Genomic DNA, 26,808 nt, shown 5'->3' with positions numbered 1-26,808 from the left:
TTATTTTCTTTATCTTTCTCTTTATCTTTATCTTTCCTGCATTGTGGTAAAATGTTTGGATCGTTCACTCTTTTGCTGAATATTTGACTGCAGTAGAGTTGCACTGGTTACCATTTGAAAGTTGAGGTAAATGCAGTCTCTCTATTTCCCTATCTGTGTGCATAAGTATGTATGAAATATGTAATCTAAGTTTTTATTCATGTGGTTGTAAAACCACAGCCTTGCTATGTCTTACTGACCGTCTTGTAATTCAAGGCATTCTTGACTGTCAGTCAAATTTGTATATGCTGGATATTTAACTGCTGTTGTTTGTCTTTCGGCTTTTTCCCGGTAAGGGGTCACCACAGCGGAACTCCGGTCTGCTAATGATTGGCAGTAGATTTTTATGAAACGCCGAGGTGCCAAATGAACGCCCAACCTTCAACAAAGGCTTGCCCATTTATGCACGCATGTCTTTCGAACACTACCCAACTGCGGGGAGGACATGCAGACTCCACACAGGCACTGCCAAGCCAAGTTGAGAATTGAACGGGAGAACCTCTTACTGTGAGGTAACCACACTACCACTGTACCACTGTAGAATCATGCTGGATATTTAATAATGTGTGTATTTTATTAGACCTTTGTATGCAGCGACCTACTTGTTGTAGGCTGGATATGTAATAATGCATGCATTTTATTAGACCTTTGTATGCAGCGACCTACTTGTTGTAGGCTGGATATGTAATAATGCGTGCATTTTATTAGGCCTTGGCATGCAGTGCACCTACTTGTTTTAATGGTATACTTCACCTGTAATATTGGAATTCACATAACTTCTCAAACTTGCCTTTTTTGCAACTTTAATGGCTGTGCTGATGAGACCACTTACCCCCTTATCAAGATGGAAATAGATAATAATTTAAAGAAATAAATGCATATGCCATGTCATTATGTGTTTACCATATGCATTGCTTTGGTTGATTAAAATGGATTTGCTGTATATCTTTGTTATAGATCAATATATATATATATATATATATATATATATATATATATATATATATATATATATATATATATATATATATATATATATCTATATATATATATATATATATATATAGATATATATATATATATATATATATATATATCTATATATATATATATGTGTGTGTGTGTGTTTTATTTATTTTCTTATTTGACATTTGTTATAACTGAGCCAAAGGCCCATTTCAGTGGAGACCCATAAAAAAGGCTAAAAAAATGCACACACACACACACACACACACACACACACACACACACACACACACACACACACACACACACACACACACACAAACCTGTCTCTGAATTTGTTTGCGTCTCTGTTTATATACACAGATGTACACACACCTGTACATGTGGTGTGTTTGTGAATATATATACATGCAGCCACTCATTCACTGTCATGCAGGAGGCATTTTGACTAAGGTGACAGTATAGCTGCTCCTTACAACATTCGTGCCACTGACCCTTTATTGCTAGTTTTACAAGTAATAGTTTTTTTTCCCATTCGTCATATGCCACTTGACAACAATATTGAAAGTGTGGTTCAGACTATAGAAACTACAGATCCATAAGCTTAACCAGCCTTATCTGTAAGGCCATGGAACAAATCATCATGAACCCTATAAATAAGGACATAGATGACCTCCATACCCTTAATCTGACACATTTGCTTTTGTCAAAGAGGTCATACATGTTAAACCTGGTAAACTTCTTCAAAAGCATCACCAAGGTGAGGCATAAATGAAGACCAATCTGTGCATACAACCTACCTTGACTTAGCAAAGGCCTTCAATACACTCCCACATTCAGGCACCACTGATAAACTCTCCCAGTTGAATATAAACCTTTACATTGTCAGGTATGTTGCTAACCATCTGACTTTCAGATAACACTCAGTCAAAATTGTGGACTTTACCTCGACCAGCAGAGCTGTCAGCAGTGGAGGTCAGTGCTGTGCCCCCTATTGTTTAGAATATACTTCTCAGAACTTCAGGCCAAAACTGAGGGCCTGTGCCTAACTTTGCTGATGACTGCAAATTAGGTGTAATCATTTTATGCCCAGAAAATGTCAATATACTTTTAAAAGGACTTACACAAATGAATGATTGGTGTCAAAGTCATGGACTCCAACTCAATGCTAAAAAATGCATTATCATCCCATTCGGTAAAAATTATATCCATGCAGACTACCATATAGATAATAATACCCTAAGTAACAACTCAGCACTGATAGAATTGGGAATGCAAGCTGACTGTAGCCTAATCTTTGACCACCATGTGTCTACTGTGGTAAGGAAGGCCTTCTACATTGCTCACCTCATTAGCAAAGGCATTGCCTCAAGAGCAAAACAGGTCATAACTCCCCTGTACTCGACCCTCATCAGGCCAATAACTGAGTACAATGCTCCCTTTGTATGTACCTCACCTGGCACCTGCAGCAACTTGAGACCCCAGAGATTTCTAACCAAGAAATTACAGGGTCTCCATCACATGTCATGCATTGACAGACTCAAGTCATCATCACTGTACTCAGTAGCATACAGACTACTTAGAGAAGACTTGTGCCTGGCCTATACAGCAATCTCAGATCCAAACTTAATCAAAATGCTGCATATCTGCAAGACTAATGGGATAACGGTCACTTGCTCCAGGGACCTTTACCTGGCCTTCAACATAAATAGAACCTGCTGGAGAGACAGATATGTCTCTGAGGTTGCCACTCCTCATGAATAGGAAACCAGTTCACATCAAACAGAGCCCCTCTATGAGCCTGTTTATGTGTAGCCTGGATGATTGGATGGGAAACCATAAATTTCTTGCCAGGATTTCACCTATGATCCTCCTAGATATGTGCAGCCATTGTTAACTAAGATTTTGAGTTTAGGCTAGATCCTTTATATTGGGTTTCTCTAGTATTATATCAGGTACACATGAAAAGGCTTATAAAGACCTTTGGGTCAGTATCCTAGTAACCACCAATGAACCTATCAAGTAGCAAGAGTATTCTTTCCTTCAGTCACTGAAGTTTTTACAGATCGTAATCTTACTTGAGTGTTGGCACACTCTCATACTGCACTGGATTTTTTTTTTTCAGGATAACTGTTGCCATATTCCTAAGAATTGGGTCGGGAGAGGAACTTAGGAGAAAGCAAGCTCAGCAGCAGGTGGCCAAGAGTAATTACATGTAAACATTAATTGCCACTACATAGTCTGAGTTATTCCTGGATATACAAACAGAAGGCAAACAAGGCACTCCAAACTCAAAATTGGAAAACAGATGTATAGTTCGGAGCAATCAACAAAAAGGGTGAGGTGAAGAATACTTGAACATTCTACACTATGTTGCTTTCACAGTGGGGTCAATTCAAGAGAGTGGCACTGGAAACAGCAGCAGTACCAGTGCGGATACAAATTCATTCACAGTACAGTGGCTGTACAAGAATAACAGATAATTAACACCCACAGTAATGATAATTAGGTGGCTTACAGAAGGGTACTACAGCAGTTAGAGACACCAGGAAGGTGCCAGGTTGTCCAGTTGTGTGGCTCATAGCAGTAAAATATTGGAGGGCACACACTCTGCTACTGTTAGAGGCTGAATAAAACAATTTGAAGGCAGCATTATACCTGGCAAGCTATCAGCTGGCTGTACAAAGCCATGGGGAGGTGGTGTGAGCCTTATGGGACAAACTCCAAAATACATGTCATCAGTAATACAACAGATTGCTTCTCATAGCCTATTGTTTATCAGCCCTATGTAGAGAATTTAGCTGGTCAAAATAAGAATATTCTAAGGATAAATAGGAGTAACTTATGACTGATCAGGGTGTGAAGCACCAGTGGCCACAGAATAGAATGTAGTCCAATGGGTACAATGTTACCAAACGCTGAGACTACAACAAAGAAGTCCACTCACACAGTTTCGTCATAGAATGGCACTTAAGAAGGAGTAGTTTTCTGCCATGAGAAGGGTATCCTGCTTATCCATCTTCAGGTAAGGGCTGTATTCAAGAAAACAGTGGAGTAAAGAAGTTTATACCCCAAACATGTACCCCGCTCTCAGTTAGATTCCACACTCATTTAGCTTAGTGGCAGTTTCTCATGTTCAGTGGGTAAGGACATCATGGGAGAACATTAAGAGATTAGGAAGATGGTAGTACAATGCTTTTGAAAGATAGTTGAAAAATAACCTCTTTTACCACACCTAACATTGTTGTTTCTTATTTGCAGAAACTGGGTATTAGCTGTAAGACATGCATCGTACCTTTCAACAATACTTTGTTGACTGGAGATTCCTGCATGTTTGATCACCTGGAACCTTGTTCTTGCTCTTCCATGTGAATGTAAACACCTGTCTTGTATATCACCTCTTGGAACATGCTGACATTACCTGCAATGTATTGTGGTATCAAAGGCATAACGTAAAATTTGAGTTAAAGCCCAAATTATGATATTTACACTGAGGCCACAAACTTTGCTGAGCTGTACACTCTTCCACAACCCTTAATGTTGCCTACTATTCATGGTGATACTTATATCAAGGGTTCAAATGGTATTTTTGAAATGTGCAGTTCTTGCTCTGTATGCCATTCTTCAGCAGACAGACTACTGTCCATCCATATGGTACATGGCCCATTCGACCCTGCTTGACCTCTAACAGCTATGCAATATGCACACCACCAACAAAGACTGTAATCTTTTATAGACAGAAATGGAAAATGGCTGGCGCAACAGATTTCTACCACAAGGAACCCTATACTTACTCAATAAAACTTCCTGTGCATGTCAAGCAATACTACACATGGTCTGTATTCAGTAATATTCTGAACGAATAGCCTGTACATCATTAATCCTCTCTGGGGTATATAGCATGGTGCTTCTTAACCATGGAGCTTAGCTCACTCAACAGTGCTTGGGCTTAGCTGGTTATGTTTAATGTTTTTTTTTTTAACTCCATGCCTACTATATACCAATAAACTTATCAAACGAATATACAGTTACCAGGTATCTTACAAATGTACATGCTGCATATAGAATATATATGCAGACAAAAACATCAATTAATTGATGAATGTATATCTATATAAGCACTCTCATTTGAATGTCATTATATGGTCATTAATATAAACTACTGACCACACCAATTTTTATACTACCATGATTGTTCTACAAATATCTTTGAATTGCACATGCCCTGCACATCAACACTGACTGCATAGTTTAGCTTTCCACAGTGTGCTATTTTTCCTGTCTGAATACCCCCTACTGTGATTTATGTACTGTAAGACTACCAACTATATACACACATAACAAGGTATCTGTTAGCAACCATTTGTTTGTTTCAGTATGTAATAAAAACAACAAACAGATGTGCACTGTACTCTCCAAGTTACCAGAATTTAAAGTTAATCTCTGTTTGAAATCATTTGATGTGTTTTCCCTTATTTCTTTATTCAGCTGTTTGATTGTGTACTTGTTAATTGCAAGTGGGAGGCTGATAGACTCTTGAGTCACAACCTGAGCTCCATGGTGCAAGACATAAACAGAAACAGCAGTCTGAACATATAAGATGCTCCTGGTACCATACCTGGTTACTAGGCTATGGTCCCTGAGCAGCCATATCTCTAGGCCACATCTAAGCCCATGTGCATGCAAGGCAGCAGCTGATGTCCCCGTCCAACAGAGACACAGTTGGTATCCCACGGCTGTATGTGCTGTTAACCATCCAGCTGACCAGGTTATGCATGCAAAGGTGTAGGTAACTACCCTGCCTGATGTGGACAGGGTGCCCATCACATCACATGGTGATTGTGTGGGACAAACTTACTGCATCACTTGTTTAGGCCCAGACCACAACATCCCTTATTGTCGCTTCTGTGCATTGTTCAATGCCAGAACTATCCATTGTCGGGCCCTTATTGTAGCCAGATATTTTCACTTACAGTCCTCAAATTCCAATATGGCTTCAGTAAGCCATTTGACAGCAGATCTTCTGAAAAAAACGTAAAGATAGAGACAGAGACAGACCGCACAGGTCAAAACCTACCAATGACGCTTATGTTAAGCTAGTAGTCAGTTCTCTGTTACTCAGTGAGGCACTTTCGCAGTCCCTGATGCCCGTTTCTGTTGATTCACAGGTCGCTACCGAAACCCTTTCAGAATCAGGTATGCCGCAAAACTCCTGTTCATCTAAGGATCCTGCGGTCATCTCTACCTCAGTAAACAGGTTCTGGATGTTATCCGTGATGTCAGATGTCCTTACACCAGAAAAACTTATGCTGATAAATGGAAAAGGTTCTGCACCTGGATCTAGGCTAAGCGAGCCAATATATATATATAGCTTTTATAGCTTGCCACAGTATATTCAGATAAGAACTTTTACTTATTCTGCATGGTCAAAACAATTTAAAAATACACTGATTATAAAAAATACACTGATTATAAAAGATGAAGGCAGAGAAAGAATTCAAGAAATCAGTTATCTAGACTGTTGTTTTTAACCAGGCTTTGTGGCATCCAGTGTTTCCCAGGCATGAAAAGACCTTGGTTCTAGACTAGTGACAGAATGTTTTTTTGTATTTTCTTTCTAAAACTGATGGTAGCTGTACTATATTAGCTTTGTGAATGTCAAAAGCCCAGCTTGTATCCAAAAAGAGTCACTTGTAATCAGCATAACACTAGTTATCAACTAAAATAATTAACAGAATAATCACAGAAATGAGAGTTTTCTGGGAGTTATACCAAATGCAAACTTACAGAGTGGGCAAGGATCATTACATAATAGCATGTTGCACAGTGAAATTTCACTTACACAACTGGTGTCATCCGTTTAGTCAGCACTGAAAACAACATGTGAAGATACTGAAGTCTAGTGACGGTATGCCTGGATCAAAGAAAGGAAGCTAGGTTAACAAAACTTTTTAAATGGTTTTATTAAAAATGTATATATAAGAACAAAGGCATTAACACAATATAATATATAACTATTTATTCAAGTGTCTCTGTCAATTGTTGCTATATATAATAACATTCATTAAACAGCCAAAAACTAATCATAGAACATATTTTTCTGTAATAAATTCAAGTTTAACCAGTAAATATATCCTGTGGCTATTTAATTTGTTTTCATTTTAATAGAAGATATTCCTTTATGACACACAGCAGTGACAGTATTCATACAGTCTGTAAATGAAGGTGTGATCTCATTTTTCCAGCAATTTTCCTGATTATTGTCAATAACCTTCAGAAAAGTGGAAATTGAGAATTGGGTACATATCTAGAGAACGGAGCATTAAAAAACAGCAAAAATGTTTGTTAATATGAATTTATCATATCAAAATGCTTGCAAGAAACATTGTTTTCCCCCCCAAAATATAACAAAACTTTGGAATCATAAACCATATATTGCCAATCTGCTTCTTGCTGGCCTTAACAAACATTAACTGTAATGTCCTTTAAGCAGCTTTCAGCTTTTAAATGCACAGTACCTCATGCATTGTATGACAAATTTCATCAAATACCTCTCATTCCCATGTGATAAAGTACTTGCATGCTGCCTCATGATTCCCTTAGTATGCATTCCCCCCTCCTCTTTGTCATATTGCATGTATACTCATTGTACCCTCTGCATTGCTATAGCCTAAACTTCCCTCTGTGTAGCCCCTAAGGGATGTTTCTCACATCCACAACATTCCCCTGCAACATACCACACTACCCTGTACATGATGAATGTGGTTGGGGATGCTTTCATATTACCCTAATCAGTGCTGTCATAGTAACATATCCTTTGTGTTGCACCCTCTGCCTGGTAGAATTGATACATACATACAGGTTCACAGGATGATTCTAGGCTATTGGCCCAAAGGCCCTTATAAGCCTAGCCCAGAATTTCGCCCATGTTCCCTCAAAGTCAGCACCTGTTTCCTCTGCCCAGCAGGGACACAGGTGGGATCCCAGGGGTATATTTTCTGTTTCCCATCCAGCCATCCAGGTTCCTCTTAAAGAGGGCTAGAGAGGTACTCTGCTTGACATGGAGAGGGAGTCTATTCCACAGATGAGGAGTTGTTGGGACACAAATCTATCCTGCCAAAAAGTTCTATTAATGCCACAGACCAGGTTAAGGCCTTACGTGTGGGTTGCGTGAGTGGAGTTTGACTTATGGATATGCAGCAACTCCATCAAGGCTAGGTCTGAGATGACCTTGTATGCCAGACACAGGTCACATCTGAGCTGTCTGTATGAGATTGAGTAGAGGGACAGGGCTTTTAGCCTATCTGTATAGGATATGTGTTTGAGACCCTGGATTTTCCTGATCAGGAACCTCTGTGTTGTCTGCAGCTGCTGCATGTGCTTGGCAATGTAGATGCCAAAGGGGGGCATTGAACTCGATAATGGGTCTGATAAGGGTGGTGTACAGGGATGTTATGACCTCCTTGTTCCTGGATGAAATACACTTATTTATGAGGTGGGCCTTGTAGAAAGCCTTCCATACAACGGAAACAACGTGGCTGTCAAAAGTCAGGTTGCTATCAACCTGGGTGCCCATGTCCCTCAGAACTGATTGCGTGCTTTGTACATTATTAATTGGTAATTAGTGGGGAAGCCATATTCCCCAAAGGGGATAATGATGCATTTCTTGGCATTCAGTTTGAGGCCATGCTTCTGGCACCAGTCATTAGTTTGGGTAAGGCCCTATTGGAGGATGTTCACATCACTAGGGGAATTTAAGACAGAGCCCAGCTTGCAGTCATCTGCAAACTTTGTCAGCCACAGACCACTGGTTTTAGCTTGCACCTCAGTAAAGTATATCCTAAACAGTAGAGGCCCCAATACCAATCCTTAGGGTACACCACTCGTTACTAATCTACTACTAGAGGTGGCTTCCCCTATTTTGACTGAGTGGGTTCTATCAGTGAGCCAGTTAGCTACCCATCTGGTAACATACAGGTTGATGCCTAGCTGGGAGAGTTTATGCCCAAGTGGGGAATAGTATTGAAGGCTTTGGCTAGGTCAAGGTAGGTGGCGTGCACCATCTTCCCTTTGTTCATGGCTTTGGTGACTGTTTCAAAGAAGCCAACCAAGTTTAACAGGCATGATCTCACTTTGACAAAAGCAAACTGTATGGGGTGAAGAGTTTGAAGGTTGCCAGTGTCTTTGTTTATAAGGTCCATGATAATGCGTTCCATGGTCTTACAGATCAGGCTAGTTAGGCTGATGGGTCTATAATTGCCTGGGTCAGTGGATGCTCCACCTTTTTGTGGAGGGATGACAATGGCTGTCCTTCATTCAGTTGGGACGAAGCCGGTGCTCAGGCTTTGGTTGAATAAGGTGCCTAATGGAGCTGAGAGCTCATGCCTGAGTTCATGTAGGATACAACCAGGGATGTTATCAGGTCCCATGGAGACTATTTTTTGCCTTTGAGAGGGCAATGAAGTCCTGCTTCCTGGTGATGAGGGGAGGGGGCTGGGGATGTCCTCATTTACTGATGTGGAGGACAGGTCAGTGAAGTTTTCACTCAACCTGTCTACCAGCAGGTTGGCTATATCTATGGCATTTGTGTATGTGGTGTTATAGACCACCAGTTCAGAGCAGATTTGGGTGTTATCTTTGAGATTCCAGACATATGTGAAGAAAGCCTTGTGATTGTCCTTAGTGAATATGGCCAATTTGTGCTCAAAGTTAGCTTTAGAGAATTTCACCACTGACCTTATTCTCTTGTTCATAAAAGGAGAGATTGCTTCCAATCTTGCACATGATCCTTCTTGGTCCCAGACAGCAATTTTTGCCTTTTATTTTAGAATTTGTTTATTACTGCTGTACACCAGACAGGTTTACTCTTCCTTGAGGAAGATGATTTGGTCTTGTCAGGTATTGCTGCGTCCATACAGCTATGTAGGTGCTCATATAGTTTTTTGGTGTAGGCTTGAACATTAGTGCTAGTTCCAACTGAAGGAACAGTGGTTGTGAAGCTGCTTATGCCTGCTCTGAGGAGACTGTAGTTTCTTTGTTTGACCTTGACAAGGGGGCAGGGGTCAGGGGAGATGGTGACTTCAAAAGTGATTGCTTTATGGTTGCATCTTACCAAGGAGATGACACTGTAGGAGTGCTACAGTGGCTACTCATGTTTGTTAGGACCAGGTCCAGGATATTTTCATCTCTCATAGGTGTGTTAACCAGCTGATCAAATACATTGGCATTGACAAAGTTGAGGAATCTCTGGGCATTCATGATTGGGCTAGAATAAGTCTTCCACTCTATGGTTGGGTAGTTAAAGTCACCCAGAATCAGGGTAGAGGGCTAAATCTTGATTGATTCAGGTAAGTCCAGATAGGTGGAGTGGGCATCCTGAGTCATGGTTGGGGTTCTGTAGCTAGCTATGATTTGAATAGGTGTTTTGTCAACAGTTAACTGCACTTGGAGTGTCTCCTGTGCATCATACCATTTGACCAGCCTGGATGTGTGTATGTCTTTGATAAATATTGAAAGTCCACCTCCTTTGGCTTTGTAGCCCTCCATTTTGGGCCTGAATGTCTGATGAGTAACCTCGTAAGGCTGGGGTGCTCTCCACAGCTTTAAACCAGGTTTTGGTGACTGCACAAATATCAGCATCCTCCAGGGCAAGGAATACTTGGAATGAATGCAGTTTCATGCTATGACTCCTAGTGTTTAGCAGCATGACCTTACATTTCATTTAGAAGAATTTTTCATGTTGGTAATTTTGTGCTGATGACTGTGCCTAAAAAGGCACTATGGGGGAGTCAAGAGCCTTTGCCAGAAGCCTGAAGCCCAGGGGAGACATATGAAGACTGCCTCTGGCAAAGCATCATGGTCTGTCAATCATGTCCTCCCAGGCTGTCAGGTACTGGATCCCCTTGGACTGACACTAGAAACTAAACCAGTTGTTAAAGTCAATCATTTTCTGTTTGTATTGAGGCATCATTCTGGATGATGGTAGGATGCTGCTTAAGGCTAGGGACATACCTGCTTGGGATACATATTCAGTGAGCTCAGTCACGTATCTCTTTATATAATGCAGAGGGATACTTCTCTGGTTATTCACACCAAGATGGACTATGACAGAGTCCTAACAGTAACTGTTGTTAAGAGACTTGACTGCGTGTATGATATGGCAGATTCTAGCACTTGACAAGCAACTTACTGTGACTTTATCCTTGTCTAGTCTGGTGAGGGGCACATGTATGTCTCACAATAGAATCTCCTATGACTAGTATTTGGGTTTGGGGCTGAACCTTAGAGCCTTTTGGACACAGATGTGTGTACTATGTTTGATGCTTGGTGCTATGGATTGTGATGTGCATGTGTGTTTTTGCTTCGGAGTTCTCTTTTGTTTAGTTATGCTTTTGTTGAGAACCCCTGCATCTGTAGGAGTGTGTTGTACAGATGTGGGTGACATTAGAGATGTGGTGTTCATAGTGTTTGTGCAGACAACCTTCTTAGTGCCACACTGCCAGATGTACTGGCTTGTGACTGAGACAGCAAGGATTCTAGATTATTAGTGTAATTGCATCTCTCACATATTGTGTTCCCAGGTGGTAGTAGTAGAGGGTTGTCTGTGTACATAAGGCAGTTGCTACACTGTCTTAGGATGCCCATATCCACCAGACTAGCAGGAGAAACCATAGGAAATTGTCCATCCATGGTTTTCAGAATCTGTGGAAGACGGGTCAGGGATAGTAGAGTGGGTACAATCTGAGGAGAGTACCTATAGGTGTGAGTAGGGCTGGACAAAATCAATACAGTAGCTGCAGGTGAGGGCATCACTTACACAGGAGTGCTGGTAAGGGAAAAATGCAATTGAGATACCTCAGAAAGGGTTAAAACAGTGCAGTGGCAGTACATGATGGGCAAACAAGCACAAACCCATGCAAATGCTGGGTTTAAATACCACAAAAACAAAAGTAAAATAGAAACACTGAAACTGATCAATCACCCCTTGTCCCTGAGTTCTTAGCTCAATACCCTATGCCAGACCAGTTCCAACTAGTTCACTTACTCCCACTAAGTGCAGGCAGGCACCAGCCAACACAAGATGGCATAGCAGGAAACACAAGAATCAAGGAAACAGATCTGGATACAGCAAGACATCTTTGCCAGGGATGGTCTGCACCTCTCCCTTCTAGGCTTTCGAATGATCTAAAATGCTGTCTTCTCCCATACTGATTTTTTTAGGTAATACCAAACTGAAAGTACTTCTGACATAGCAAATCACAACCAAGAAAATCTAAAGGTATTACTGCTCAGTGCTAGGAGTCTAAAAAAAAACTCCACTCCATAGAAGCTCTCTTCACCCTAGAGAATGCTGACATCTGTGCGGTCACTGAGACATGGTTTAAAGCAACAAAGAGCACACCATCAGTGCAAGTTTATAATACCTTCCACACATTTAGACCAGCTACTACACATACAGTGAGTAAAGGTGGAGGTGTCTCGATTTACATAAAAAATAAATATACTTCAAGGCTGGTCAAACAGGACAATGCACTTAAGCTGCTCCATGTTCAAATCACCATAGGCAAAATCCATACCAGTTCCTTGGAAGCTATAGATCCCCCTCTATGACCCAGAAACACATACCATGTATTGAAACTTATTGGAAACACTCAACATCCAACCTAATACCATATTCATGGGTGACTTTAATTACCCCACTATTAAATGGGAATCCTGTATGACACCAAATATACAGGTACAGAGAGCCCTGGATTTTGTAAACACAAACTCCCTAGACCCGATTGTCAATACGCCAACCAGGGGTGCAACCATACTGGATCTGATCCTCACTAATTTGGAAGAGCGCTGCACATCCCCTAGTCTAATGTCTCCTTTGAAGTAAAAATAGTTTCTAATCCTGTCCATCCTCAGTCCCAATCCTGGACCCCCAGCTAAATCTAGAATATTCAGGAGCTACTCTAAGGCTAACTTCCTGCTATTAAGTGATAATCTGGCAACATTCCAAGCCCCCATAATCCCTGATAACACTGCTGCCTATGCAGAACTGTTAACAGAAACTCTATACAAGCAAGTTAATAGTTGCATAGAGGCAGCTGTACCCACTAGGAAGAAGTACAGAACTAACTCATAAAACAAGCCACCCAGGTGGAATCATAACATCAGTAGGCTGTATAACAGATGGAAGAAAATCATGGCAAAAAGTAGGAGGTGTAGCACCCAGCTAGCATAAAAGCACTCTCATCAAACTAAACAAACAACTCAAAGGACAAAGTCTACCAAAGCCAAATTTGAGGTAAATTTGGCCTCCCAGGCCAAGGACAACCACAAGGCATTCTGTAGCTATGTCCGCAACCTCAAAGGCAATACACAATTTTGTGCAGAGATCATTATGCTAAGCCAGAAGATATATCAAACATACTAACTGATAAATTCAGCTCCAACTTTACCCCTCTCCCTTCGTCAACCTTTCCTCAGGAAATACCATCAAATATAGCTCCCCCTACTATAACTAGGGAACAGGTCCTTAGTGCTCTCTCTAAGGCCAAGAACACTGCATCCATAGACCTAGACAATATCACAGAATGCCTTTTAAATAGCATGAAACATGACCTATCAGGCCGTTTGGAATTGCTATTTAACTGTAGCCTGCAATCAGGCTTCATGCCTCTTGAATGGAGATTAGCAAAACTCATCCCTCTGCACAAAGGTGGGCCATCTACAGACCCTGGAAACTACAGATCCATAAGTCTCACTAGTCTTATTTGCAAAGCCATGGAAAGAATTATCATGTAAATGATCAGTAATGACATACTAAATCTCCAGACACTGGACCCAACCCAGTTTGGTTTCGGCAAAGGCAGATCATGTCTACTCAAGCTGGTGGACTTCTTTGAGAAGCTCACCAAGACAATGGATGAGGGCAAAATGGTTCACACTATCTCCCTTGACCTGGCCAAGCCATTTGACACAATACCCTACTTGAACATTGTTGACAAACTCAGTAGGTTAGCTACAAACCCGTATGTCACCTGGTGGATAGCCACCTGACTCATAGTGAGGACTCAGGAAGTTAGAACTGGGGAGTCCACCTCTACAAAGAGGCCAGTCACAAGTGGAGTCCCTCATGTAAGTGTCTTGGATTGTTCCATTTTGGCATTTACTTCTCTGTAGTTAAGGCCAATGTCAATGATCTCCGGCTGACTAATTTTGCAGATGATTGCAAATTAGGAGCTGTCATTGAACCCCAGACTGACACAAATGCTCTCAAGGAAGGGCTGACACAAACAACTCGTGTCAGAGCCATGGACTAAAACTAAATGCCAAAAATGCATAATAGTATTCTTCAGGAAGTCCTCCACCCCTGGTAGCTATCATATTGACAACACACCACTTAGAGTTGACCCAGTAGTCAGGAACTTAGGGACACACATAGACAGTAAACTAGCCTTTGACCATCACTTGTCTACAGTAGTGAGGAAATCATTCTATGTTGCGCAACTTATAAACAAAGGTATAGCATAGCATCTAGGTCTAAGGAAGTCAGTGTTCCACTGTATTTGGCATTCGTCAGACCTATCATTAAGTACAATGCTCCCCTTTGGTATGTATCTAATCAGGCACATCCAACAATTGGAACATCCACAGAGGTTCCTCACTAAAAGAATACAGGGTAAAAGTAAAATACCCTATGCAGACCACTTCAAGGCCCTATTCCTGTATTCTGTTTCCTATAGGCTGTTGAGGGGAGATCTATGCCTGGCATACAGGCATTATCATATCCCACTCTGATGGCCATCCTGCATGTCCAGAAAACAACCAGCACCAGAATTACCTGCTCTAAAGACTTAAACCTTGCCTGTGATATAAACCGGACCTGCTGGAGAGTATGTATCCCAGATACTATCCCATCATGTGAGCAGAGTTCCTCCCTAACAGAATTCAAGTGCAACTTGGACAATTGGATGGGCAACAGGAAATTCACCCCTGCTTTGGCACTTATGTCTCTAATGGAGAGAGGCCACCCATAAATTGTCCATCTCCCAGATCCCTGCTTATAAATGTTTCATCTCCCAAGCTCCTGCTTATACTTATCAAGTGTGCCAGAGCTTGTCAGAGATTTGGGATGCATGGCTAGGCTTAAAAAGGCCATTGTGGTCTTTAGCCTATTAAATACCTATGAGCCTGTGATAGTACTACAGCAAAGCTTTCTCCTGTCAAGGCGTAAGCAAGGGTACAATGGGATCCTACAGGCTTTGTCAGCAAACAGAAGGTATATGATCACTGGCACATTTTCTGTGGTGTTCCCTATTTTGCAGCAGCTATAGGTTATATATGGTGAGACAACCAATGTAAAACATTTGCTTTACTCACTCATACATGCTGTCATGTGAAACTGCTATGCAGGTCCGGCTGCTACAGTGACATCTTTGACTAGCTGCAGGCATTGCCAGCCTTGCTGCACCTCAGACTTTGGCCATCTGCTGTTATAAGACATTATGAGCCGATATTCATAGCCACCTTAACCTAGAATTTCTGCATGGAAAGTACAAAGAATGTTTATTCCATCTCATGCAGAGTATGTGGTGTCAGGTGCAACATGCCAGCATATCTAAAATCTGTGGGCATGGTGAGAATCTCACACTTCAGTTGTACTGTTTAGCATCGGCTTGTTTTCCTGTTTGTTCACTATATCCATGTGGCATTCTGGAATCACATGGTAGAATCATGTCCTGAGGCAGAGCAGTATATTATTGATTTGGTGAGACCTGCATCCTTTGGATGTTCAAGGCAGCCCAACAATGGGCTGCAACAACATTGCTGTAATTCTTCCTGGTGATGTTATCCATATGCTATTAGACACCATCTCCTTGTGCTTGCTGATTACACAGAACAGAGTGTAGGGATGGTATCCCAGAGTCTGAACCATCCTGGAACATTTATGGGTACACCTTAATCAGATGCTTGAATACATAATTGTGGAGCAAGCAGGATGATGTCCATCTAGTGTAGCATCCTAAACAGACAGTGACCAACTGCTCTACACTAAGTGGATCATATGTGGAAGCAATGTCTCCAGTGTATCTTCCTTAACAAAAGCAAAAACAATTACTCTCTCACAGAATATACTGTTGCATTTGCTTGCACTACTTGTGTATGAGCTGTGCACAGGTCCCATGTGTCATCCTGTGGTGTGTGACACACTGAATGTTTTGAAACTTACTGTTGTGTATGCAGGTATATATGCGTGTGTGTGTGTGTGTGTGTGTGTGTGTGTGTGTGTGTGTGTGTGTGTGTGTGTGTGTGTGTGTGTGTGTGTGTGTGCACGCTCATGTGTGTGTGTGTGTGTGTGTGTGTGTGTATGTGTGTGTGTATTACCTACTGAACATGGTTTTATATATATATGTGTGATGTGAGCACCTTGTATGTAAGGCTTCATTTCATCTGATTAATGACCTATTGTTACTCTCGAACTCAGTTGATCAAATTAGCTTTTGACAGCAGGATGCATCTTTGACATGTGCTATGGGATAACTGTTTATGCTAGACACTGTGCACTGTTTCGGTGAATTTTTTCATTTCCCCCACTGTTGTTTGACTGTGAAGTTAGTGTATATAAATTACATGGTTTGGTAAGATTGCATCCACACAGAGCATGCAAGAAGGCTTATCCACCCTACAAAAAAAATCTATGCAGTGGGTAATGAATGTACTGTCTTCTTAATCAGTTCCGATCAAAAATTATTTTCTGACTGATATGTTTCAGTCATTTATTGAGGAAGCTATATAAGCAAAGCTGGTGTGCTGAACATACCTGTGGTCCAACTGTTTCATGTAGTGTGTGCCTGGATCTTCAGTTGTTGTGTTGTACTTGCTTCTCATGATCATAAACTGTATGGGCTGTGCTTCCCCCCCTGTGTCTGCCATGTACACCGTGGCACTTACTCCATTCCACCATTGTGTATTGCTGCCTTTCTTGGGAAGGTACCTAAGCTTCTCTTCACTGTCTTGTCATTTTTTCCTTGTTGGTTCTCAATGTTATGTCATTCCTTATCATCTCTGCAGAGCTGTGAGTACACATTTTGGGGGACTTATTTTGTGTGCTATGTGGAATTGCATTGACAGTGCTACATCTTTCCCCAAGCTGTTTCTCCTTGGTTCCCTCTGTTGTTCACACTTGCACAGGAAGTGGTTGGGTTTGCCTCTGCCCCCCACTGTCTTTGTACTAGCAAAACATCATGTCTGGCTTCAATCTCTATGAATTATAGGGATCCCAACCTCGCACACATTGTTGCTGTCACATTATTTCACACTTTCACACTTTTTGAGTCTCAAACATTCACGATCATAAACATTCAGCCTTGCATATATATATATATATTCACAGCTGTGCACATGTACTCTCATGTATTCACATTTTCACACAGTACTGATACACTTCGGCTGCTGCCCTGGTACCAGTCCCTCGTATACTAGGTGAAATGTTTGCATACATCATCCAAAACCAAACCAAAGTTTGATCCCTTTTCCTTACATATCTGTTCTTAATGACCCTTTTCTTATGCTAGAGCGCAACAGGCAAACCCCATATTTGGTGAGAAGATAGCCATGGATATGATGCCAGATGAGAAGAATGTGGAAGTAGCAGTTAGATATGTTACTATGTATACGGATAGGGTTAAACAAGTAGAAGATATAATTCATAAGCGTTGGTGAATCTTAATGACCATGCAAGAGCTCATCCCAATCTTAGGACATATACCTAAGTTTACCCGTAGGAATTGTGTAAATTTAAAAAGACAGTTATGTTATAAAGATTTTGATATTCCTAAGTTGAATAGAAATGGGACTGTTCCATGTAAAGGATGTAGTTGTTGTAAGGATATTTGTGAAGAGCAGTACTTTAAACACCCCTTAACAGGTACTAAATATGAAGTTAGATATCAGGCAAATTGTAATACTACATTTATAGTCTACCTAGGAACATGTGAAAAATGTAGATGTTTCTATGTAGGAAAATGTTCTAGATGCCTAAGAGACAGGATAATAAAACATAAATCAGAAATCAAAAGGAAGATAGAAACTAATGCGTTAGCTAAGCACATTATAGATAATAATGAAATGCACCCTTTTAGGTTTAAAGTGTTAGAAATAATATATAAAAATATTAGAGGTGGTGATATGGTAAATAGGCTGGATGTGGATGGGTATAAATGGATCACTTTACTTGAAGCTAAGTATCCAGGTTTGAATAATACAAATACAATAAAACCCATCCTGGTTAAGAAACAAAAGCAGTATAAATAATAATAAATAATAAAATCTATTTTCTATGTTATTTTACTTATTTAAATATGATTTATTTAAATATGAATTCATATATGTGCATATATGCTTTTAATGAAACTGTTTTATGAATAGGATGTTTTTAGAATGAAGGTTTTGAATACCGTTTGTACACATTGTTTGCATAATACATTGTTTACATAATTAATTATTGTGATTGTATTGGTTGGCTGTGTCATGTGTTGTTTGAATTAGAGTATAACATTAAATGATTTTGAATGTTAGTTAAACACTGATGAAGGGAGTTTTCCTGAAAGCTTTGTTGGAATAAAAAGTGAACATTTCTACTGGTTGGTGTGTTTTTTGGACTATCCATTCACCGGACATAATTTGCTGCAGTTTGGTTCGTATCTTGAGTATTATTATGAGTTCACCACATCTCAAAGAATGAAATAATCCCCAAGTTATGCCAGCGTCACAATGTGAAGTCCAGTTTGTAAAACTGTGTTTCTTGGCAGTTTTCAATGAACTCTTTGTGAATAGTTCCACATCAAGATGCAGATTCAAACAACTAACTCAGTACCTTTCTAGACTGCATAGTTTCACTTGCATGAATACATTAGGAGGAGTCCGGTAATTAGTGATCACTAGCTTATTTCAGAGCTGGTTAAAATATAGCACTTCTTTGGAAGAAGGGGTTACCATAATTGCTTATTAAATATAGCTTGTAATTCTAGATCCGTTTTTTACTTTAGATTCCATTGATCCATACTGAGCAATTTCAAAATGGCATAAAACAGCTTTAAAAATCAAATAATAATAGCAAATGATCCTGACAGAGCAGGTAACTGGTTCATCATGTTAACATATATATTATGCTGTGGTACTTCAGTCAGATCTGTTGTTACTTTTTTTTTCATGATCCCATACTTTTGTGTCTATTTTATTCTTTCTCCCTATAAAAGCTATAAGTTCATTTCCTCTCCTTTTTTCATTTAAACCAGTTATTACTCATTGTTCCTGTTAGTCTTCTCCTACAACTAATACTCAGATGATCTTAGAGTGCCTTATTATGCATCTCTTCCATTCTTGCCACCTTCTCATGCAGCATGTTTATTTCTTCAAGGTGTCTAAACGGAATATTAACTATTTGCAGAGATTGTCCTTTTTACATGGTATCAGAGCTTCTGTACTGCTTCTGACCTCAGATTAAGGACAGTAGGCCCTGTGGGGCAACCATGACATTCTGTCTCATGTAGGATGCAAGACCATGCCAGGGGAGAAGCTAGAGTACTTGAGAAGGAATTGGTGTCCTCTTCAGAGGAAATACAGCACATGTAACCTCTTCACATGCCATGAACGTTGGACATGAGTTTTGCACTACCTGCTGTAGACCAGTGTGCATATTGAACCTAGTCAGCCACTGTAGCTAGATAGGACATGCATATAAGTTACTGAGCACATATGAGATCAGTACCATTTTGTTCAGTCAGTCAGTGTGAATGTAAGCGTGAATGGAGATGCACGTGTGTGTGTGTGTGTGTGTGTGTGTGTGTGTGTGTGTGTGTGTGTGTGTGTGTGTGTGTGTGTGTGTGTGTGTGTGTGTGTAGGTGCGTGTGTGTGTGTGTGTGTGTGTGTGTGTGTGTGTGTGTGTGTGTGTGTGTGTGTTAGAAGTAACAAATCAGTCAGTAGGCATATGAAGTACAAAGTATAGGTACAAGTTACAGCTCCTGATGTGTGTATGTATAATAAACGACTTGAATACATACCCAGCCTCAGTGTCTCATTTGAATACACAAGACATTTGACATGGTGTCAGAATGGGTTCTGAAGTTGAAGCAGCTTGCAAACTATGAGGTACACAGTTAGAAGTGGAGTAATATCCAGCAGTGAACTCGTAAACAGGTCAGCTGTTCATTTCAAATGGTTTTCAGTCGCCAAACATGTGGCATAGCATTCAAAGTATTCAAAATAATTTCCTAGATGTTTGAAATGTCCAAGATAGTGGCATAACATTTAAAGTGTTTGAAATAATCTCCAAAATGCTTAAACATTCGAAAAGGCTAAAATGTCTGAATTTTTTCACAATGTCCAATTTTTTCCACAGTAACTAAGACTTTTCAAAGTGTCCGGAGTGTCCATAGTGTTAGAGGCATTTGCAGTATTAAAGGAAAGCATTTTCAGAGAGGTTGTTGTATAAATTTACAAGTACCTGGTCTATACTTATGTTTAAATGAAATTTGTTATAGCAGAGAGATTTCGCAGACCTGAACTGCTGATGTTTGATGATAATATTGCTGAGAATTAGCAAATGTTTGAGCAAGAATATAATATTTTCATATAGGCTGCATTTTCTGATAAAGACACACATACAAGGACATTTATTCATCAAGAACTTTAACTCAAACATAGATACAGTATGCACAAATAGAAAAAGAACTTTTGGCAGCAGTGTTTGCATATTCACAGTTCAATGATTATATTTATTTTATTTTATTTTTATTTATTTTACATTTGTTAACCGGGCTAGTCCAACTGGATATATTTCCATTTTCAGCAGAGGCCCGGGGAGAAAAGCTCCACATTTAAACAAAAACAAAAATACATTTTAAGGACAAAAAATTTATGGCAGACCTATCCAAATAAAGACTGATCACCAACCACTAGTAACAATTTTGAAAAAGCCAAAACATACAGCCCCAGCTCGATTGCAACGCATGATGTTAAAATTGCAAAAGTACAATTTCAGTAGTGTATTTATTGTTTATAAAAAGGTCAAACACTTGTACCTTACCGATGCTTTGTCATGCGCACCCAGACAAACGACAGAGCAGCATGAAAATGAAACAGCAGACTTGGAAGTCATGGAAGTCAGAAATTTTTCGTCATCACGGCTTGATGAATTAGGAAATCACACACCTTCAGACCCAATTCTCCCAAAGCTAAAAAATGCTATCATTCAAGGATGGCCAATACGACAAACCTGGTTTACCACTTGACATTAAGCAGTATTTTCCTTACAGAGATGAGCTCATGATAGAAGATAGAAACATCATGAAAAGTCCAAAAGTGGTAATTCGTAAAATATTAGAACAGGGATATATCAAAATTTTGCATTGTGGCCACCCAAGTACTGATTCAACCAATAGATGGGCAAGAGGCATTGTATTTTGGCCTTCTATGTCCAAAGATATAGAGAAGAAAAACTCTAGCATGTTCAATTTCCAACAGCACCAAACCACATCAACAAAAAGAACCACTTCAGTTACACCAAATTCCTGAATTGCCATGGTTGATGGTTCTGTAAATATGTTTGAATGAAATGGTCAACATTTCTTGGTGTTAGTAGACTTTTATTCATATTGGTTTGAAATTGATCTACTTCCTAACTTGATGTCCAAAAGAGTCATTACAAAGTTGAAGAGACATTTTTCTGTCCATGGTAGTCCGCACAAAGTCATGTCTGACAATGGTGCACACTTTACTAGTCAGCAGTTCAAGAAATTTGCTGAGTCTTGAGACTTTGTTCATGTTCAGAAATAAACTGCTCCAAAGCTTTTTGGTAACAACCCTCTCTCAATGTTACCCGAAAGCTTTGCTTTAATAAAGTTTTTGCTTGACGTTGGAGCGGTTTATTTCTGAGTCTATTGTTATTTTTCCAGTTACCACAGTGTCAACCTTATTACTACTTTGTTCATGTTACCAGTAGTCCTGAGTATCCACAAGGCGATGGTTTTGCCATACATGCAGTTCATACTGCAAAGCACTTGTTGGAGAAATCCAAAAGAGATGGTACCGATGTTTTCCTTAACTTACTCAATCTCAGAAACATTCCTCAAGGCAACTTGCTTGGTTCACCTGCTCAAAGATTGATGTCCAGGCAGACACAAACAACTCTTCCAATCAGTAAACAATTGTTAGTACCAAATGCAAAGAACAATAGAGTGATCAAGGCTCAACTTATGAGAAAACATCAGTCACAAAGGTTGTACTATGATAAAACCAGTAAATCCCTTCCACCATTGTTACAAGGAGAAGCTTTGGAATGCAAACATCCAAAGTTTATGATCGTGTAGAAATTGTGAAGGACATTTGTGAGGAACGAAGATCTTACATCATTCAATCTGAAGGAATGGATTACAGAAAGAATCCTAGACATATGTTACCTGTCTCAAAACCAGTGCCACAGCAGATTGCTTGTGCCAGTGTTTTATTAAGTCTGATGAAGCGACCTGGAAGGTCGTGAAAGCATTCACTTTGTCCTTGCAATAGAGAATTTTCCTTCTACTGTGACAGTTTGACTTTTTATACATACTATTGGGTCTGAGGTAAAGACTGAGCTGTTCATCTGGTACCTGCGTTTTTGTTTTTCTCTTTCTGCTTGTGCCAGTGACTCTAATTTCCAGAGTGACTGTTCGAATTCAAAAGGACAGTGAGCTTTCTTCAAACAACTCTGATGTAAACCCAGATGTTTCAGTACTGAATGAATCCCAGAGAGTGTCCCTGTTGCTAAACCAAGTCAGAATTTCTATGTAACTAGATTGGGTAGAGTTTGTAAACCCAATCCTAAACACACAGTGACTTGGACTTGAAATCAATTGTGTTTTGTTGAAACGTTGAAATAATGTCTAGCTTTTGTTTTTGTATTTTGCAATGTCAAACAAAGTTAAAGAGAAAGGATGGAGATCAGTGTGTATATTGAACATAGTCAGCCACTATAGCTAGATAGGACATGCATATAAGTTGCTGAGCATGTGCGACATCAGTGCCATTTTGTTTAGTCAGTCAGTGTGAATGTAAGCTTGAATGGAGATGCACATGTGTGTGTTAGAAGTAACAAGCCAGTCAGTAAGCATATGAAATACAAAGTATATGTACAAGTTACAGCTCCTGATGTGTGTATGTATAATAAATGCCTTGAACACACACCCAGCTTTGAATACATGAGACATGTGACACCTACCACACCACAGGAAAAGTACATTGCAACCTTTCACATATGTGAGTGTGTGTGTGTGTGTGTGTGTGTGTGAGTGTGTGTGCATGTATCACTGTCTTCATTGTGCCAGAATTATACAATTACATATGCTTTATGTGCATTGTTGACAGTTCCCTGTGTGGCCTTCCATCCTAGTATGAATTCTGATAGCTCCTTAAGTTAAAATGCAACAAATAATATCAAAGCCAGACTCCCCATGTAGATATACTCTTAAGATCTGTACCTCACAGCTCCAGACTTTGGGGTTTTTAGTGACCTCCAGTGACTGTCTGAATGGATTTTTGCATGTTCTCTCTCTCCATGTCAAGTACACCAATTTCTTCCCATCTCCTAAAAGCACTATGCATATATATATATGTATATATATATATATATATATATATATATATAGGTTGTATTTAGCTTTGCCCATATGGCCTGGGACATAGTTGAAAAGAACTCAAGAAAGAAACATTTGTTTCCTTGGCTAGCAAATATATAATAAAATAAAGCAGTTCAGTTGTTTCAAGGTGAATAACAGAGACAAAGTTTGTTGCTCTTATACCATACTAGTCTGAAGATGCTGGCCGTGCCAAGCCCCAGCTTCTCATTCACAAAGTAGCCCTTTTCAAAGTGACCTGTGATATGCATGTTATTTACAAGGCATGTTTTCTTTCTTTTCAGATATTATGGCCGCAAGATGTTGACTGTTTTGTCATCCCATCCAGACTTTGAGAAGTGTATGGAACGATCACTCCCGTCACATGACCATCGCCATATAATGACAGTCGTAAAGCAGAAGGTGAGATACTATCAAATTAGGGAAAAATTCTTTGCAACATTTGGCAGAAAATAATGTAGTGTTTTGAACAGTAGAAAAAAAATGTGGTTTAAACTCCAACTCAGAACATTAGACACTTTATCAGTGATACATCCATAGAAAGTCACTCACCCAGCACAGCAAGTTTCGTCTTTCTCCTGCAAAAATGGATATGAGGAGGAATTAAGTGAAATCTATTATAAAAAGTCAGACTCCAGACAATGCATGCAAATGTCACCCTTCTAAAGCACTGTCAGTCATCTGGAACCATTCTGATGTACCGCTGCTATGCTCTGAGCATCCTGCAGCATTGTGTATTGATACAACAAAATGGAGTATTATCTCATTCCAGTTACTGACATTTCAAAGCATCAGCACTGGCTAGGTTGTGCATTGTCTGCTTCTTTGTGGTTCACAGGACTTAGTGAAGAGGGGATGGAAAGATTTATGTTTGTTTAATACCCTTTCCCCTAGTTTGTGCAATGTCACAGTTAGTATAAATAGAGACTGGGGTGTAGAGAGGCTTACTGTCCCGAAAAATGTTTCTGTGTTATATACAGCCTTGGGAGTAACACTGTTTTAAGCATGTGACTTCTCAAGGATTTAGACCTTTTAGTTTAGAGTAATTATGTGTCCGTTAAACAATGTTTATTTATAGTGAATCCATGTCACAGATTTGGCTGAGGATATGAAGGACTGAAGAGTACGTGACCTTTCCCCATGCACTAGGTAATGTGAGGATGTGATTCTAACTCTGAAATCGCCACTAATGGGGTCTAGTGGTAAGGCACTCATTCAGTTGTGCAGATATGAACCTTGCAGTAATATGTATATTATTAGCCATCATTGCAAATTTCTTCAACTCCAGCAAAACAGTAACAGGCTGAGCAACAGGGAATAAATACAAGCTTTCCCACTGGTTCAGATTCTAGCTGATCTGATCCAGATGCTGACTATCTTGATTCAGATTTCCATTTTTCTGGCTTCTTCCTGAGCACTTTGCCACCAGTCACATTCATCTTTCTGTGTAGATGTGACTTGTATGGAAAACACTAAGGAAACCTAGATTGTTTTCATCACTTTCTTCACTAATATTAATCAAAGAAATAGGCTTCCTTATGGCTGATACCCACCCAGCTTTTCTTCCAGGTAAACTTAGTATGTAACTCCTCCACACACACACACACACACACACACACACACACACACACACACACACACACACACACACACACATACAGGCGCTCGCGCGCACTTATGCACACCAATTAAGAAACCACTCAATCAACATTGCAGCTAAATATCTCATTTTCTGATCTTTCATATTTTATAAAGCATGCAAACTTAGACCCCCAGTTTTTGAAAGACTGCCATAATTTTCTAACTGTAATGCTGTAAATGCATTAATTTCTTGCTCTATCACTTTTTGAAGTTATTCTAACTGAAAAGAATGTATCACACACACACACACACACACACACACACACACACACACACACACACACACACACACACACACACACACATATACACACACACACACACACACACACACACACACATCTCTCCACTGGTTAATCATTTTCTGAAACTGACTATGCATTTCCCATTATCATACCATAGTACTTTCTTGTGGGTACTTGTCATTAGACCCACCCCCTAAATGTTGAGTGCTGTAGCATCGAGCAGAACACTGAATGCTTTAGAACTCGACATTGAAAAGATCAAATTTGAAGAAAAAATCAAAAACTGGTTGTTTTTGCAGGGGGACAAGCCTCCCTAAATATACCTTATGGGAAGTTGCACTGCCGCCATGCTCCCTGCTAATTATATATACTAACTCCTAGATTGCACTGAAAGTGGGGAAAGGGCGAATTCCCCAATCCCTGCTGTACTGTGTTCACACAATACAATGCTCTCCATTATTCCCATACATTGACATTTCTAATGCCAACTTACATGGTTCACCATTCTGAGAGTTAATATAGTTATCTGTCAACCTATTATCATGAACCCCTTTATTGTAGGTAAGTCATGTGGAAGACCACCCATTTAAGGTTGCTATTGGAAGTATAAGTCCTGATGTTGCAGTTTCTCACTGTTCATAGGTGCATAGCTGATTATTAGGCTAGTGGCACAAGATCTTTTACAAGCCTAGCCAGTAATACACAGGATATGACAGTGTTATATCTTAATTCCCAAGATATGGGATGGCGTAGTATCAGGGTAGTGGGTCTTTGGGTTTTGGAACCCTGAGTCATTTTACAGACTGCCTCTGTCCATAAAGGACATGAGTAGTACCCCAAGAGTGTATTTACGGTTCCCCATCCATTTATCCAGATTCTTTTTGAAGAGAGTGAGGGCTGGGCTTTTTTTTTATGAAGATGGGAAGTTTATTTCATAGATGAAGTAGCCTTTGGGATATGAATCTGTCTCTCCAGCAAGTTCTATTATGGTCACAAATAAGGTTCAGGTACATGGAATATGTAACCCTTGTATAATTTTTCTTGCGAATATGTAACATTTTTATCAGGGCTGGATCAGAAAATGCCTTGTAGGTCAGGCATATGTCATCCCTCAATAAACGATATGAGATGGTGGAAAGGGATAGGGCTTTTAGTCAGTCTGCATAACACATGTGTCTTACACTTTGTATTTTTTTAATGAGAAACCACTAGGGTCACTTCAATTGGTGTAAGTGCCTTGTTATGTACATGCA

At 39.9% G+C, this 26,808-nt stretch overlaps 1 protein-coding gene across 1 annotated transcript in view; it reads left to right on the top strand.

Moving 5' to 3' along the window:
• TOGARAM2 (TOG array regulator of axonemal microtubules 2) overlaps positions 1-26,808 on the top strand; it is a 1,500,446-nt gene that overhangs the window by 1,294,143 nt on the left and 179,495 nt on the right. The window contains exon 15 of the mRNA XM_044059883.1: positions 23,954-24,071. Coding sequence (XP_043915818.1) covers positions 23,954-24,071 — 118 coding nt within the window. The remainder of the gene's footprint in view (positions 1-23,953; positions 24,072-26,808) is intronic.

Source organism: Protopterus annectens, chromosome 1.part2 (assembly GCF_019279795.1).
Source record: "Protopterus annectens isolate FY-2018-M chromosome 1.part2, PAN1.0, whole genome shotgun sequence".
Classification (NCBI taxonomy): domain Eukaryota; kingdom Metazoa; phylum Chordata; order Ceratodontiformes; family Protopteridae; genus Protopterus; species Protopterus annectens.
The sequence above is the reverse complement of the archived record's forward strand: the minus strand, read 5'-3'. Positions and strand labels throughout refer to the sequence as shown.